Genomic DNA, 16854 nt, shown 5'->3' on the forward strand with positions numbered 1-16854 from the left:
TCTTATTAGATTATCGCTTCCATTCCGTAGCAGAATATTTTGGATGTTTGAGATACAGGGACTAGAAACAAGATAGTGAAGCTAATGAAAATAGTGCAAGCTGTTTGGTGGATAAAGCCTACATTTATGTCTCTACTGACATAATACAGTATTTTTACTGTGCTGTTTTGGTTTGTGTTTGTTCTGTGTCTTATAATCTGGAAAGATTTTTTTGGATGAATAAAAGAAATAAACTCTGTTGCCATCCGCGACATCGTAAGCTTTTATTACCGACATACGTAACATTTCCAATCACATTATTTGCGAAGTGTAGTTTTCCCGAAAAATCACGTTATATTAAGCGATTAATTTGATGCTAATTGGCTCACATTATAATTAACAGACAGCACGTTTGTATTTCGCTTTCATTTATTATTTTAAATCATTTGTGATTTTTTGTTCCGCTTGTTGTAAATACCATTAGGTACCGGAAATCCATTTTAAGTTATAGACACTTCTACTTCGTCAATAACATACAGTTATAATCTGTAAACGTTTACATTAATACCTGAAACTTAAAGTCTTTGCATTATACGTTGGAAATTGTTCATTTTCTAGTTCTCGTTCTAGGAGTAACATATCTGCGACGATGTGTATCGTTTTGCTCCGGTTGGGCGGAGCATCTTGCTGATCAGGGGTGGAGCTTAAGTGGGGTGGGCGGGGACTGTGTCGGGATCTTCGCAGGCTTTAAGCTCATGTGGCGATCAGCGCCCTCAGCTCCCCCACTGCCCCCTGCTCAACCGCCAGGACCAGCCTCCTGCCCCTCTCCTCGGCAGAGAGGCTCCTGCACAAAACACACAAACTGCCACTCTCTGCTACAAACACACAACACACAGAACGAGCAAAACAGCCACACGAGGAAACAACTGTTGCGAATACAAATCTGTCCTGAAACAAACCTACCGTATTCCCCCTCCCACAGTACAAAACAGTGCGCAATTGTGTGTATGTATTAAATTACAGTACATCTGTTCTACCCCCCTCATAAGAAAATCTTCATTCATCGTCCATTACAAATAGCATTATACAACCTATGAAAGAATTTCATTACCACGTTTTGTCACACTCATTCCTGCAAGTCACTTCCTTCGCTCTCGGCACGCAACACCTAACCAGTCGCTCACCTCCACTACAGAACACGCTTCTTGCAGCTAATACTGGTCTCTGTCTGCAGCTTCACTGCCACACGTCACACACAAGAAGAGTCCCATCTCCTGGTTTTCAAACAGACACTTTCCTGCTATGCAGGCAAAAAAATTTCACTGCAGTTACCGGCAGTTTTCTTCATTCAGCCTCACGAAACACAAACTTTCTGACACATAGACAACAATTTATTCAAAACATGTGAGAGATAAACACCAACTCGGCAACACCACCCCCATAAAAAACTGTGTGTGTGTGTGTGTGTGTGTGTGTGTGTGTGTGTGTGTGACATTTTATGGCCTCATAGCATACGCACATGTATTTAACAAGTACTGCCATGCTCAAAATCATCTGAACGATCTCAGTTGTCGTCCATCTTGATGTTTTTGCGGCGTAAGGACTGTTCCATAAAGTTTCTGGCGTGCAGCCGCATAAATTCAGTGGTTCGGTCCTCGGGTTTAAAAGGACGGACCAAGTGCGCCAGCGTCAGTCACCACAGCTCACTCTGCAGATGGCGGGACGGTGTTCGGCCGAAATATTAGGAGAAGAGGCTGAATTTATGCGGCTGCACGCCAGAAACTTTACGGAACGATCTGAATTGTGCTTCGCCTGATTTGTAATCAGTCCTCATAAGATTGTTCCTCTGCTCTGTTTTCGGTACAGTCTTTGGCTGTACAAAATGTTCACTGCATGAGGCCACAAGAGACAACTGCCCTGTGCGACCATCAGTTTACATGCAAATTAATAATTCCATAATGCAAATACGAGAAAACGTGTTATTCGAGATTACACAACCATTACGCTTGCATATTCAAATTTATTGTAGTAAATGAAACCTCAGAAAGCAGCATCCTCCTTTAAATGACACGACGAAAGTTTTCTTACTTCGCTACAATCCGGGAATGCAATCTAACAAGTAAAGAAGAAATATCTCAAGTATGGTTTCAGTCACAAGTAACAAAGAGTGTGCAAGTTGAAACTTGAAATGATCTGCCATAAAGTTTTGTGTTTCTCGGAGATTCGAACGCAGCACTTAATAGGATGGTTAACTAAGCACAATGAAACGCCAGAAGTCGTCATTTTTAACCAGCAATGAGATGACAAACTGAAACCAGGAGACGAAAGTGTTTTGCGTTATGCGCACTCAAACCCAGTACCTATCGACACTGACTTCTAGTCATGCGTAGACGTTCTACACTGATTTACTTCATTAGCAGCGAAATGTGCGCATTTCTGTATTGTAAATAAAATTATGAAACTTTTCTGCTGACTAGCAATCGAACCCTGGACACACAGTTGTTGACTACATGCAAAGATACCTCGACTGTACTATTCTCTTTCACCAGTAGCTAGGAGTGGCATGTTTGAAACTGACACGACAGGACGAAAAGCTGCCCGTCTGACTTGGGACTCGAAACCAGTACCACCATTATTGTCAACAAAGCCCAGAGAATCGGTAAAATCATAATAATATCTCACATGTATTTTGCTGTGCTCATGTTGCAACTTAAAGTGACATGCCAGGATTCGAACCCAGGGATGTCTCTTGTGAATGTCTTTATGACTTTGCAGACAAGTGGAGACAATGAAGCAGTGGAAATGCATAATCTGAAAGTGATCAAACGTGACGAAAAGGGAGATCTGAGTTCGAATGCCAGTCCAGAGGCAATATCTTTCACATCTCAGGCTCGAATACAGTAAGAGTCAAGTGCGCTGCGGCCTTGTACGGCGATTGGCTCATTGATTTAAAAAGATATCGCTTAAGAAAGGTGACTGGTGACAGAGTTTCGACCTGGCGTGACTTCCGCCTCTGTCAGGGCCCAACCTGTAGCGACTCTCCTCCAGGCTACCAGAGGTGGGAGAGATGCTGCTTATGCTTGGTAAAAATGATTGCCGGATGTGAGAAACGAACCTTCAGCATATGTAGCAAGAATCATGTCAACTTTTTCGTAACTAATTAAAATTCATGCGATTTGCGGTATTCGAATCCAGTACACGCAGACTAGAAACTCGCGCCCTTAACCCCTTTTCTTTCATTTAATTTTTTAACCATTCCGAGGTCTGGCCACGACGCCTTCCCCATACCTGTCAGCGAGTCGCTGCGCTATTTTCGCGCATTATTTTTTATTTTTTTTATTTCTAATTTTTTTTATTTTTAGCACTTCATCTGAAAGACCATGTTTGCACACAAACTAACTCAGCTGAGAGCGACGCCTTCCAAGTTCCGTGTTCACGATGGTCTGCTTTCCGATTTATTTCTCAACATCTTGTAACTCGCCCAATGCCTCGGTTGCCGAGGCTCGTTTGGAAAGCTGGTCTTCTGCCACCCCTGAGTACTGCACGCGCTGGAAGCTCCGTGCTGCGATTCCTGATACAGCGGGTGACGATGAATGTAACGCAGAATAGCAGAAATCAGCGCAGTCGCTTCTCGTTAAAAGGAGTTTTAACATACGGAACGAAGTGAAATAGCCGGCCGCGGTGGTCTAGCGGTTCAGGCGCTCAGTCCGGAACCGCGGGACTGGTACGGTCGCAGGTTCGAATCCTGCCTTGGGCATGGATGTGTGTGATGTCCTTAGGTTAGTTAGGTTTAAGTAGTTCTAAGTTCTAGGGGACTGATGACCACAGATGTTAAGTCCCATAGTGCTCAGAGCCATTTGAACCATTTTTGAAGTGAAATAAAGTGTACTAAAAAGTACCACGTGTTCTGTCGTGAGGACCAGCTTTTCCTCCGAGATTCCTTCAACACAAAATAGAGTGCTTCTGACCTATGTATTTCAAATTAGATTTATGTTTCCTTAAAAATAAATAAGTCAGTAAGAAACACCGTTTAACACAAAAGAGCTTAAGGACGATTCATTATGATGTTCTTGCGTTTACGTCTTTTTCTGTTCACTTTGCACGCTGTTCCACGTAACTGTATGCACTGAAACATGTTGCGAAGTTCCACTCGCAGTTTCCCGCCTCAGCGACGCACGCGCCGCCCCGTGGCCCGCTTGTGGCCGGCGTGCGTGCGGCGACCCACCCAGCGCCCGCCCGTCTCGCTTCCCTCTGCTGGCAGGTGGTACGTTGTCTGTCCTCTTAGCCAGTTTACAGCATTCCTTTATTCACGCGGCACGTCGCTACGATTCAAGAAAATTGTAAGGCAAGGTATTGGGAGTAGAGTTCGTGTTATTGTGGCTAACAATTGTCCGATAACTCACCAGATGTCCTTCACTTGAGCGCGTACGAACCTCGCCTGCTGTCAGGTCGTAATTCTCTCACGTGCTGCCGACCACCCAGGTGGACTGCCTCAAGTTTCGCTTTGGTTGCTACTTTCCTGTTTACTGCCCTCTACCGAGTAGTTTTCACACTTGTTGGTAGGTGAGGGGTGCCGATGTTTGTCCAAATGGCCCTCCAGCCGTAGTGCGGCTACTTTTGTACAGTCACGTTTCCGCTTTTGCTTCTCATTAATTCCACGTACATGTCCTTGACTTTTACCATATTCGACGGCCAACTCTGGTTTGAGTATAACTGAGTTGGAATCAAAATTGTTCAAAATGATAAAAGCCATTGGCGACGTGCCGTACATCTGTGGGTGGATCCCAGACAGTGGGAGTAATTTCGTCTGGTAAGTGCGGCGTGAGGGCCGCGTGTGTCTTCTTCCGCATGTCGTGTGTGGAACACACGAATATAGTTTGTGACTTTCTCCCAAAGTCGGTGAGGTTTCATCCCCCCCGTTTCCGCCTGAGATGGTAAACGTGTCAAACTTTATCTTAAAAATATTACCACGAGTTAGAAAATGACTCGTAGCTGACAGAAATCTTGCTGCTGTTTCACGTGGTATGGGTAAAATTGTGCTGTAGAGATGCAGCTCATTCACCAGGAGTGATTCGCTTTTTTAGCACAACGAATTGACGCATGGTGCAGGGAATGGCAATTTAACCTCAATGTAGACAAGTGTAATGTGCTGCGAATACATAGAAAGAAAGATCCTTTATCATTTAGCTACAATACAGCAGGTCAGCAACTGGAAGCAGTTAATTCCATAAATTATCTGGGAGTACGCATTAGGAGTGATTTAAAATGGAATGACCATATGAAATTAATCGCCGGTAAAGCAGATGCCAGACTGAGATTCATTGGACGAATCCTAAGGAAATGCAGTCCGAAAACAGAGGAAGTAGGTTACAGTACGCTTGTTCGCTCACTGCTCGAATACTGCTCACCAGTTTGGGATCCGTACCAGATAGGGTCGTTGGAAGAGATAGAGAAGATCCAACGGACAGCAGCGCGCTTCGTTACAGGATCATTTAGTAATCGCGAAAGCGTTACGGAGATGACAGATAAACTCCAGTGGAAGACTGCAGGAGAGACGCTCAGTAGCTCAGTACGGGCTTTTGTTGGAGTTTCGAGAACATAACCTTCACCGAAGAGTCAAGCAGTATATTGCTCCCTCCTACATATATTTCGCGAAGAGACCATGAGAATAAAATCAGAGAGATTAGAGCCCACACAGAGGCATAGTGAAAATCTTTCTTTCCACGAACAATACGAGACTGGAATAGAAGGGAGAACCGGTAGAGGTACTCGAGGTTCCCTCCGTCACACACCGTCAGGTGGCTTGCGGAGTATGGATGTAGATGTAGATGTAGACACTATTTACATTATAACTTAATAACTTTATTTTTAATACTATTCACTTAAAGCGCTCTCCGTTACAGATACGTTGCTTGGCATCACCAAAGACAGTGTAACACCGATTACAAAAGATTTTTCATAAGGCGCGAATAACAGAATGCTTCCAATCAGAAAAACACACAGTACAAGGAAATCTCATCAATGACCAAAGAAAAAGCATTGAAAATGTGTTAAGCAAACGAAACAGTCTAATGAATACTATGCAAGTTCGATAACGTTAGATAATTTGGGAGACTACATTCCTAATGCTATTTCTTACGTTTAGTTGTAGAGTTCAGTAAACCTAGAAAAGAAAACAATGAGGTGTACGCTGTAGTAACGCGAACGTATTGCTACTTACCATGTTAACCTTACAAGAAAAATATTCTAGAGTAAAACAATGTTCCCATAGCACAAACGCCCATAAATAGTCGTGAGTAGGCGAGATATTGTGCCCTTCCTGCACAAAAGGAGGCTTTGACAATGCGCAGCCCACAGTCACAATGAAGTTGTGTCACAGGACTACCACGAAAGTATGTGTGGAAAAGTAGCAGTGGGTGCACACATATAACGAACTCAAGTTAACAAGTTATTCAGTGCCCCAATTGAGTGACTACACTTGTTTCTGCATTTAAAAAAAAAAAACTAGAAATTATCTCTGGAGAAGACGAAACAACAGCAACTACGTTTTCAAATCCATAAGTTTTTTCACTTTTAGACCTACAGCGCACTGAATCAATTTAGGAAAAAAACTTATGTGGAGACGTTTTCTAAGAACTTCTTAACTGGTTGTGGGTCTGCCTGAGGATAACTTTGCTACAGAAGAAATAAAAAATTCTTTCCAGCGAGATTTCAGCCTACATCTAACACAGTCAGCCCTTTGAAGGGTTTATGCTACACCCCCGAGCTATCGGAGTACCATCACATGTAGCTCGCTCCTTGACCCCGTGGGGGTCAAGTTGGATAATTTTCGGTGTAAAAGGTTAAAGTGGCTGTAGTTTCAGCTTGGAACGAGCTTTCTGCACTCGGAAACATAAATCTTCTAATCTATACCGTCCCTTATTTAACGACCATCCAGAATGTTCAATGGTAACGACAGGAAAATATCAAGTAAATGCGTCAGGACGATACTCTGCCACTCCAGGAACTAAGTCTGAGGTCACATTGTTGAAATGAAATCAGTCGGAAATTTAAGGGAAGTAAAAGTAGGATGACTGCAGGAAGAATTAGAAGAAATCGAAAATGAAAGGAACATAGGGAGGACGCATTCAGCACATGCAAAAGTTGGAACAACCTTCTGTGAAATTAAATGGAAGGATGACTACACAAAGAGTGTTTTAAACGCGCAAGAGAGAGCAGATGGAAGAACATAGTACGTTAAAGACCTCTTTGAGTGGGAGGAACTAACAGATAACGTGACAGAAGAAGAGATGGAAGCCGAATTGGAAAACGTGCGGTACTGGCCATTACACTCATAATTTCACAAAGCTCTGGAAAACTTGCACACAAACAAGGTGGAACGGTTAGTTAACGTTCCCTTGGAACTTACATGATCATTTGGGAAGGTGAAAATCAAACGACAATTCAGTTTTGTCTGTAGGATCCATGAGACAGGAGTCGTAACAACAGACTGCCAGAAACACACCATCCAAACACTACAGAGGCGAGCAAGGGTCGATATTGCGACAGCTTTCGCCCAGTGAGCTAAACAGCTCATTTATCCAAATTACTAACAAGAATAATTATAATACGCAGAAGAATCAAAGGTAAAACTGAGGATCTGTTCGAGCACACTAAATTTGGAGTAAAGGATCGAGAGAGGCCTATCAGACCTTTGACCTGATAGTGGAAGGAATGTGTAAGAAAAATGGAGCTCTTTATTGGATTTGTAGATCTTTAAATGACGTTTGACAATGTGAAATAGTGAAAGTGTACGAAACTTTTTAAAAAAAATAGGTATAAGACATAGGGAACAGCAGATAACACAGAATATGTACAGTAATCAGGAAGGGCTGGTGCTTTGATTAAAGATGGTGAAAGACAGCGATGCTGGTAGTCTTCACAAATATTCAGTCTGAACACTAAAGAATCGTTGGTGGAACTGAAGAAACTTCCAGGAATTTAATTAAAACTGAGGGTAAAAAGCATTTCATTGATAAAATTTCCTGGTGATATTTCTTTCCCTGAAAGTGAGAAAGAATCACTGGAGTTGGTGAATGTAATAAATAGTCGAATGATCTCTGAATTAGGATTAATGAACAGAAGAAAGAGGAAGATATTGGGGAGTGGCGGAAATAACATCAGAATTAAGGACCACGAAGCTGACAAATTGCAGGGATTCTGCTAAATGCGAAGCGTATTTACACTTAGGGACAAGGCGAGGTTGTTATAAAAAGTTATCTAGCACACGAAAACAGGACATTCCTCCTTAAACAAGGCTATTGGTACAAAAGATAGTCCTTAACTGGGGAAGAAACCACTGAATGTATGTTTGTAACAAAGTACTGTATGAAAATGAATCGTGGATTATGGGAAAAAACGAGAAAGAAATCGAAGCATCCTGAATTCAGTGCTATTGGAGGATATTGAAATTAGGTGAATTCATACCAGAGGAACCCTGAAACGTCCCTCCAGAATAGGTGAGGATAACAATATGTGGAAAACCGTGACATGTACAAGGGTCAGCGTAATAGGTTACATGTGAAGTCATCAGAGAACAAGTGCCATGGTGCTAGAGGTAGCTGTAGAGGGTAAAACCTGTAGGGCAGGACAGAGATAGGAGTGCACAGCACAAGTAATTGTGGACTCTGGGTGGTCACAGCACTTTAAACTTGTTGGTAAGACAGACAGAAACATGGTCAACAGCAGGCAGAGTTTCTGCAAAATGGCTCTGAGCACTATGGGACTCAACATCGTAGGTCATAAGTCCCCTAGAACTTAGAACTACTTAAACCTAACTAACCTAAGGACATCACACACACCCATGCCCAAGGCAGGATTCGAACCTGCGACCGTAGAGAGTTTCTGCTTCGCATGTGTGTTGTTACTGGGACTGGCTGTTACTCCACACTGCGGCGGGTCGACCAAAGTCGTCCACACCCTGACGAGCTGACGCTCTGCCGACATTTGCTTCTCTTTGCTGCTTGACGAGCATATTTGTTGTTATTAGCGGAAATTTTATGGCAAATAATTGTTTTTCTTTTTGTCCTGTCTCAGTCTTGCCAACCACCCCAAATGGTCTCACAAACATGTGTTTATCTGACCCCTGCTAGACCACTCCAATATGCCAAGAGTGCTGGACGTTTATCTCTTTTGACATAGAGAGTCACACATTCAGTGCAGTCACAGTGGCTCCCTGCCACCAGATTTTCTGTGAACGACGTTGGAGTATGTGCGTGAATTATCGCTGACATTCGCTGCATGAGAATGAATCACTGAACTGTTAACAATAACTCACTATTTTCCCTACCAACCTATTCTTAATGACTCTCTCTCTCACGATACAACCTCCTATCATGTCGATACAGCCCCATTATTCATCTGACTGTATTGTTCTGATTTTAGTGCCAGTTCGCTTTGCTGACCGTCATTAACTCTAGACTCTGCATTTACACTTTGCTTTTCGGTATTTAAATATTATCTAGCACAGAATGGTCGTGTGTGTGTGTGTGTGTGTGTGTGTGTGTGTGTGTGTGTGTGTATGGTGAGAACTTACCGCAAGTGAGAGACAGTGGCGTCATCAGGTGCAGGAGTCGTGGGCGGTGCAGCAGCAGCAGCAGCAGCAGCAGGAGTCTGGCAGGTTGTGCCGGCAGTGGTGGTGGTGGTGGTGGAGGTGGTGGCGGGCCTCAGCTGTGCAGCGGCTGGTGGGCTGCACACACAGAGAGGGAGGCACAGTGTGAGCAGGCGTGTCCTCGTGGGGTCCTGGGGACGGCTCACTGCAGCGCACACACACACTCATACACACACGCGGAACACACGCCGACAACAGGAGTAGTGGTCCAGTAAATACAAATGATTTACCAGTGCAGTAATCACATTCATTTGCACCACCTGAGTTCCCCACAGCAGTTTCTCACCATACCACACAACAGGAAGTTCAAAATCAAGCATGAAGAAAATGTACACACAGTGCCTGACACTTCCACAAAACTTAATTACAGACCCACTGTACAGGCCAGCTCTGGTACTATCGTTCTCAAAGATCCGAATGATCTGAACTGGATTGTGCCTCCTTGTACGTGACCCACATAACTTAACTACCTCGCATTTCATGTGCACCCTTTTAGATATTGTCGTTTTACTATACATAATAAACGTCCTGGGACTGGTTGGGTACCAATCCCTGAAGTGTGGCATCTGAGACCAGTACAGACCAAAGTATGTGCTTCAGGTAGATGCATTTGTACGTCTGCCTGTCTGTATAGCTGTTGTAATGGTAACAGACAGTCAAATGTTAAGGACAGGTGGCACTTCCAAAATTTGAAAAATATCGTGATTAACACTTTGAGCTACTTCTCAATTTCCTTATTGTTACAACCACTTTTGAAATATGTATGACCTGTAGGACAGCAGCTCCAGAAAAAATTTCAAGACATTTTGCTTACCATGTGCAGTCATTACTGAACAGTCCTCTGGTGGACTTGCTAATCAGTTCGAAGCTGGTTCTGTCCACACCGCTCCCTGTGTGAGAGACCCCCTGCCCGTGTGGCGGAATTACTGCAAGTCTACACTCTCTGTTCTGTGATATTTGTATGATTGCTTCAGCGCCTCAGCGTCTCTGGCTATCAAGAAGGTTAAGGAGGAAGGTGGTGGTGTGTAAGACAGACCTGGAAGAATTGGAAGGTTGCAGCTGCATTATATCATTCCCAGATAGAGAATCCGATGAATTGTAAGAGGTACGCACGAGCAGACGTAGGGTCAGTTAGTTATGGTGGTGAACAAACTGAAAACAACTGTTAGGAGCAATCAGTGTGCAGATAAATGGGATACTGAAGAGCTGACGAATGAAATGGGTTTTTCTACTTCTGTAAGGCTGTAGATAACGCGATAATGAATGTGTCAGCTGGAATTTCAGCAGCTGGTGTCACTGACAACGCGAAACACGAAAACTGAACAGAGAAATGTTGGAGCAAGGAAGGCAACTCTGAAGAAATCTGAGCAAACGAAAAAATACATAAAATGATTGATGAAAGACAGAAGTACTAAAATAGCCAGGGAAAGCCAGGAATAAAGTATTACAGGTCGCTAAAGAATGTAATTCTAAGTTCGAGGGACGATGAAGTAGAATGATTGCAATAAGTTTCAGGTAAATAAATAAAAAGTGATCGTAGGATGCACGCAGTCAGCACATAGAAAAGCCTAAAGATCCTTCTGTGAAATTAAATGCAGGGATGACAACACTAACACCCACCCTTCCAGATGTCAGACTCTCAGATCGGTGCCAAAAGCTGTTATGTCGATGGAGTATGAACCGAAACAGGGCACGTGTAAACGGTAGTTAAAAGTATCACGAGAGCTACTGAGCACGGGAAGAGCGTATCGGTGAGTAACTGCATCCTAGATCTCGCGTGGATGAGAAGGTATAACGTTCAAATACCACTAGTGACAACTGTGTTGGCGCGAAGCTGTTACATGGGACAACATTTTCCTGACGTGTACAAACACTTTTTGGAGTTTGTAGCAATGTTCTTTTGACAGTGCTTCTTTTGCTCCGTTAGTTGAACACCATGTACTTATCATTGGTCTTGTTATGTTGTGTATTATTGATTATTGTTATTGCTGTTATTTCCACATGTGCGATGCAATTCTTTCTTTATTTTTCTGTTCTGGTTGTATATTCTGTGAAACTACTAAAGCACTCTACAGCTTTACTGCTTTCAGTGAGATGAACCGAAAGCGGACTACCAAGAGAACATTGCTGTGGACTCCAAACAGCCGTTTTACATGTCATGAGCACGTCCAGTATTAGAATCAGATTATAAGAGAGCTTTGGAAGCCTTAAGATCCAATAAGGCAGATCATATACATAAAATTCCATCATAATTTCTAAAATCATTGGGAGAAATGGCAACAAAACGACTATTCACGTCGGTGCGTAAAATGTATGTGTCTTAGGACTTCGGAAAAATACCATCAACCCAATACAAAGACCGTTAGAGCTGACAAGTGCGAGAATTACCGCACAATCAGCTCAGCAGCTCATGCATCCAAGTTCCTGACAAGAATAGTATACAGAAGAATGGAAAAGAAAATTGAGGATGTGCTAGATGACAATTAGTTTGGCTTTAGAAAAGGTAGAGGCACTAGAGAGGCAATTTTGACATTGTGGTTGATAATGGAAGCAAGACTAAAGAAAAATCAAGACACGTTCATAGGATTTGATGACTTGGACAAAGTGTTCGACAATGTAAAGTGGTGCAAAGTGTTCGAAATTCTGAGAAAAATAGGGCTAAGCTATAGCTAGAGATGTCTGGTATACAATATGTACAAGGGCCAAGAAGGAATAATAAGACTGAACGACCAAGAACAAAGTGCTTGGATTAAAAAGAGTGTAAGGTGCGGATGTAGTCTTCCACCCTACTGTTCAATCTGTACAAAGAAGAAGGAATGAAATAAAGGAAAGGATCAGGAGTGGAATTAAAATTCAAGATGAAAGGATATCAAGGATATGATATGCTGCTCACTTTCCTATCCTGAGTGAAACTGAATTAGCATCAGAATTGATGGTCATGAAGCAGATGAAGTTAAAGAATTCTGCTACCTGGGCAGCAAAGTAACCAAAGACGGATGGACGAAGGAGGACATCAAAAGCAGACTAGCCCTGACCAAGAGAATTCTACTGATATAAAACATAGGCCTTAATTTGCTGAAGAAATTTCTAAGAATGTACATATGGAGTACAGGATTGTATGGTAGTGAAACATGGACTGTGGGAAAACTGGAATAGAGAATCTAAGCATTTGAGCTGTGGTGCTACTGGCGAATGTTGAAAATCATGTGGATTGACGAGGTAAGGAATGAAGTCATTCTGTGTAGAATCGGAGAGGAAAGGAATATATGGAAAACACTGACAACGTGAAGAGGCAGAATGATAGCACATCTGCTAAGGAATCGACGAATGACTTCCATGGTAGCAGAGGGAGTTACAGAGGCCAAGGACTCCAGAGAAAGACAGAGATTGGGATACATAGAGCGAATAATTGAGGACATAGATTGCAAGTGCTACTCTGTCCTGAAGAGGTTGCTGGCACAAGAGAGGAATTAGTGATGGGCCGCATCAAACCAGTTAGAAGACTGATGACCCCAAAAAAAAGCGCGTCGTCCCATATAGCACTTTCACACATAATACGGTAAAAAAATTAGGGTCGTTGGGTTGTGAACCCATGATCTTTGATACAGGAATCTTAGGCTCTATCAACTTCCACATGAAAGCAACATACGTTACATACTCACTGTTAGGCTTGTGAAGTGCTCTGTAGTCCTGGTGTTACTTTTAATTAACGTTTATGTACTCTCTGCTGGACAACAGCAGACAGCATGAACTAAACCGCAGTTTTTGTTGATAAGCTATCGACCTGCAACTTTTGGTACTGATCTGAATGTCTGACATCTGCAGGGTTGGGCGTAAGAGTTAGAAAAGAATTCCGCTGCTAAGTGCAGGGGGTGGGGGGGAGGAAAGAAAGAGAGAGAGAGGGGGGAGGGGGGAGAGAAAGGGATGGCTGACAAAAGTACAATGAGCACCTCCATGAGGGAGGGACTATTGAATGACATGATGGAAGGGAAATTGAAAGTCGAGCTGGAAAACATAGCGGACTGGTCATTAGACACAGAGTTTAACAAAGCTCTGGACGATTTGTGCAAAGAGAAAGCGAATGGTTAAATAACATTCCCTTGCAGTTTATATGATGCTTGCAGGAGGCTGCAATGAAACGACTATTCAAATTCCAGAATGGCAGAAGTGAAGCTGTGAGTACCGGGCGTGAGTCGTGCTTCGGAAGCTCAGATGGTAGAGCACTTGCACGCGAAAGGCAAAGGTGCCGAGTTCGAGTCTCGGTCGGGCACGCAGTTTTAATCTGCCAGGAAGTTTCAACTATTCAAATTCATCTGTACAATCTATGGGACTATAGACATAGCAACAAATTTACAGAAAAATATCATCTACACACTCCACATGCGTGTGAGGACCACTAAATGCGAACGATTTCGCACAATCAGCTAATTAGCTTATGAATCCTAATTGCTGACACGATTAATATGTACAAGAAAGTAAGTTTGGATGTAACAAAGGTAAAAGCACCAGAGAGATAGATCTAATCTTACACTTCAAAAGGGAAGCAAAGTTTAAAGAAAGTCACACAGCCTTCATTGCATTAGGCCACCTTTAAAAAGATTGACAATGTAAAGTAATGCGACATGTGTGAAATCTCAAAAAATACGAGTGAGATATAGAATACAAGCAGATTATATAAATTACTATATGTACAATAATCAACATGGAACAGCAAAAGCTGAAGCAAGGAATACTGTCATTAAAAAGGTGCAAAACAGGGACCGAATTAGTATCGCCAAGGGTTCAGTTTGAACATCAAGGAATCGTTCGCGTAATTTAATAAACTTCCAGAAATTTAATTAAAATTGAGGGTGAAGGCATTTCATTGATAACATTCACTGGTGTTATTACCATGTTCACTGAAAGTGAGAAAGAAGTACCCAAGTGGTTAATGCAATAAACAGTTGGGTGAGGACAGAATTATGATTTAAACCAAAGATAGACTGAAATATTGGGGAGTAACAGAAATAACATCAGTGTCAAACTTAACGTCAAAATTAGGGACCACAAAGTAAATTAATTTGAGTGATTCTGCTACCTGGGAAGCCAATTTACAATGAGGGACACAGCGAGATTGTTATATGAAGTAATGTAACAGAGGAAAACAGATCATTCCAGGCAAAACAACGCTACTGCTGCCGAAGATAGGCCTCAATTTTGTGATAGAATATCTGAAAATGTACATTTGGAGCACAGTATTGTATGGAAATGAATAATGGATTATGGGAGATACAGGAAGAGAAGTGCCTTGGAGCATTCAAATTGGGATGCAATAAAAGGATGTTGAGAATTAGGTGAATTGATAAGAAAGGAACTGTGGAAAGTGGGATATATCTGAAGACATCAGGGAATAATTGCCATGGTAGTGGTGGAAGCAGCAGAGAGTAAAAACTGTAGACAAAGACAAAGATTGTACTACATCCAACAAATAACTGGAGACTTTGGATGCAAATGCTGCTCTGTGGTGAAGAGTCCGACCCGGCACCCCCTCTTCCCAGAAATAAATGATGGGATCTCAGCACTCTAAGTGTGTTGACAGACAGAAATGTGATCTACAGTTGGCAGAGTTTCTGCTTTGCATGTCTGTTGTTACTTTGACTACCTGTTATAGCAAAATAAAGTGGTACAATCATGTTGGTCCAAACCCTGAGGAGCTTAGGCTTAAGAGACCAACTACTGCTTTTGTTTTGATTCTTGAACGGAGTAATTCTTGTTACTTGCACAAGTTTAATTTAGGGGTCTAGGATCCTTTCTTCTCTTTTGTTTCTACCAACGACCCTAAATTGTCTCATAAATAAATCTGTCTTTACTCATCCCCTGCTACTGCATTCCAATACACCATGATTTTTAGATGTTTATGTCTCTTTAAATATAGTGTTACGCATCATGTGCTCTCATAATCCCTCTCTGTGACTGGATTTTCTGTGTGTGAAGTCGCCTTACATGCCAGAGTTGTTGCTGGATTGGTTTACTGGTTCTGATGGGAATATATCACTGAAATGTTCACAATAGATCACTGCTTTCCCTACCAAACCATTTTTAATTGACCTTTCTCTCATAATACAACTTACTCATTCTGTGGATACTGCCCCATTATTCATCTGACCATATGTTATGATTTCATTTTGCTGACCCTCACTGAATGTAGACTGATCCTTTACATTTCCTTTCTCTGTTTTTCTACCTTCTGTACAATGTAGTGCTAATGTGTGCGTGCATGTGTGTGTAGTGAGGGAACTCACCGCATGCGAGAGACAGTGGCTTCTCCAGGTGGAGGAGATGTGGGAAGTGCAGCTGCAGCAGGTGTCTGGCGGGGTGCGTTGGCAGTGGTGGTGGTGGCGGTGGTGGTGGTGGCGTCAGTGGTGGTGGTGGCAGTGGCGGTAGTGGCGGTGACGGCTGGTGTGCTGCACATACAGAGAGAGCAGAGTGTGAGCTGGCTGGCGTATCCATGTGAGGATGTGGGGGTGGCTCACTACAGCCAGCCCTGCTGAGGGGCCGTGCACACACTGGCAGGTGGCAGACGACAGGTGCCGAATGCTGCAATAGCGGTCCAGTTAATACAAATGAATTGCTGTTGAGTTAATGACATTCAGATGCACGCCTGAGCTCCCTACAGCAGTTGATCACAACACCATACAACAGGTAGAAATCTTGAAATGACATTCCATAAAGTTTTGCATTGGATGCAAACCCAGAACCCAGAACCTAATAGAATTGTTAACGATTTACTGGGATTTGCTTCCAGCACCTATCATTGTTTTATAGCTACAAATACTCGTTAAACACCGTTTTAGAATGCTTAAATAATAATCCTTATAACCTTCAAGAGTATAACATTGAATACATCACTGCATAAACAGTTTATACCTTCAAATAAAAATGACAATAGATAAACGAACTTATAGTAACCTGTGTAACAACACATCGAACAATATCTCTACCATCTTATGCATGAATCTACTTGTTTCAGTTAATTATGCCCTTTAAGGCTATATGCAGCAATGTGAATGTTATGTGAGAAAGAGTATGCACTTTACTATGCAGTTGCATGATACTTTTTTTAGGCCTGCGCTACATAGGCTACATTTACTGAAGACATGCATCGTCTTTGCCAAGATCAATGGTGTGAATAATAACAGAATAATAATGAATGACCTCCTCCAAAAACTGTTATATTGGATAAACAA

At 42.5% G+C, this 16854-nt stretch overlaps 1 protein-coding gene across 1 annotated transcript in view; it reads right to left on the reverse strand.

The window, feature by feature from the left end:
* Positions 1 to 732: 732 nt before the first annotated feature.
* LOC124553431 (protein roadkill-like) overlaps positions 733 to 16854 on the reverse strand; it is a 28229-nt gene continuing 12107 nt past the window's right edge. The window contains exons 3-5 of the mRNA XM_047127293.1: positions 15910 to 16071; positions 9554 to 9706; positions 733 to 823 (exon numbers count right to left, since the gene is read on the reverse strand). Coding sequence (XP_046983249.1) covers positions 733 to 823; positions 9554 to 9706; positions 15910 to 16071 — 406 coding nt within the window. The remainder of the gene's footprint in view (positions 824 to 9553; positions 9707 to 15909; positions 16072 to 16854) is intronic.

Source organism: Schistocerca americana, chromosome 11, assembly GCF_021461395.2.
Source record: "Schistocerca americana isolate TAMUIC-IGC-003095 chromosome 11, iqSchAmer2.1, whole genome shotgun sequence".
NCBI classification, from domain to species: domain Eukaryota; kingdom Metazoa; phylum Arthropoda; class Insecta; order Orthoptera; family Acrididae; genus Schistocerca; species Schistocerca americana.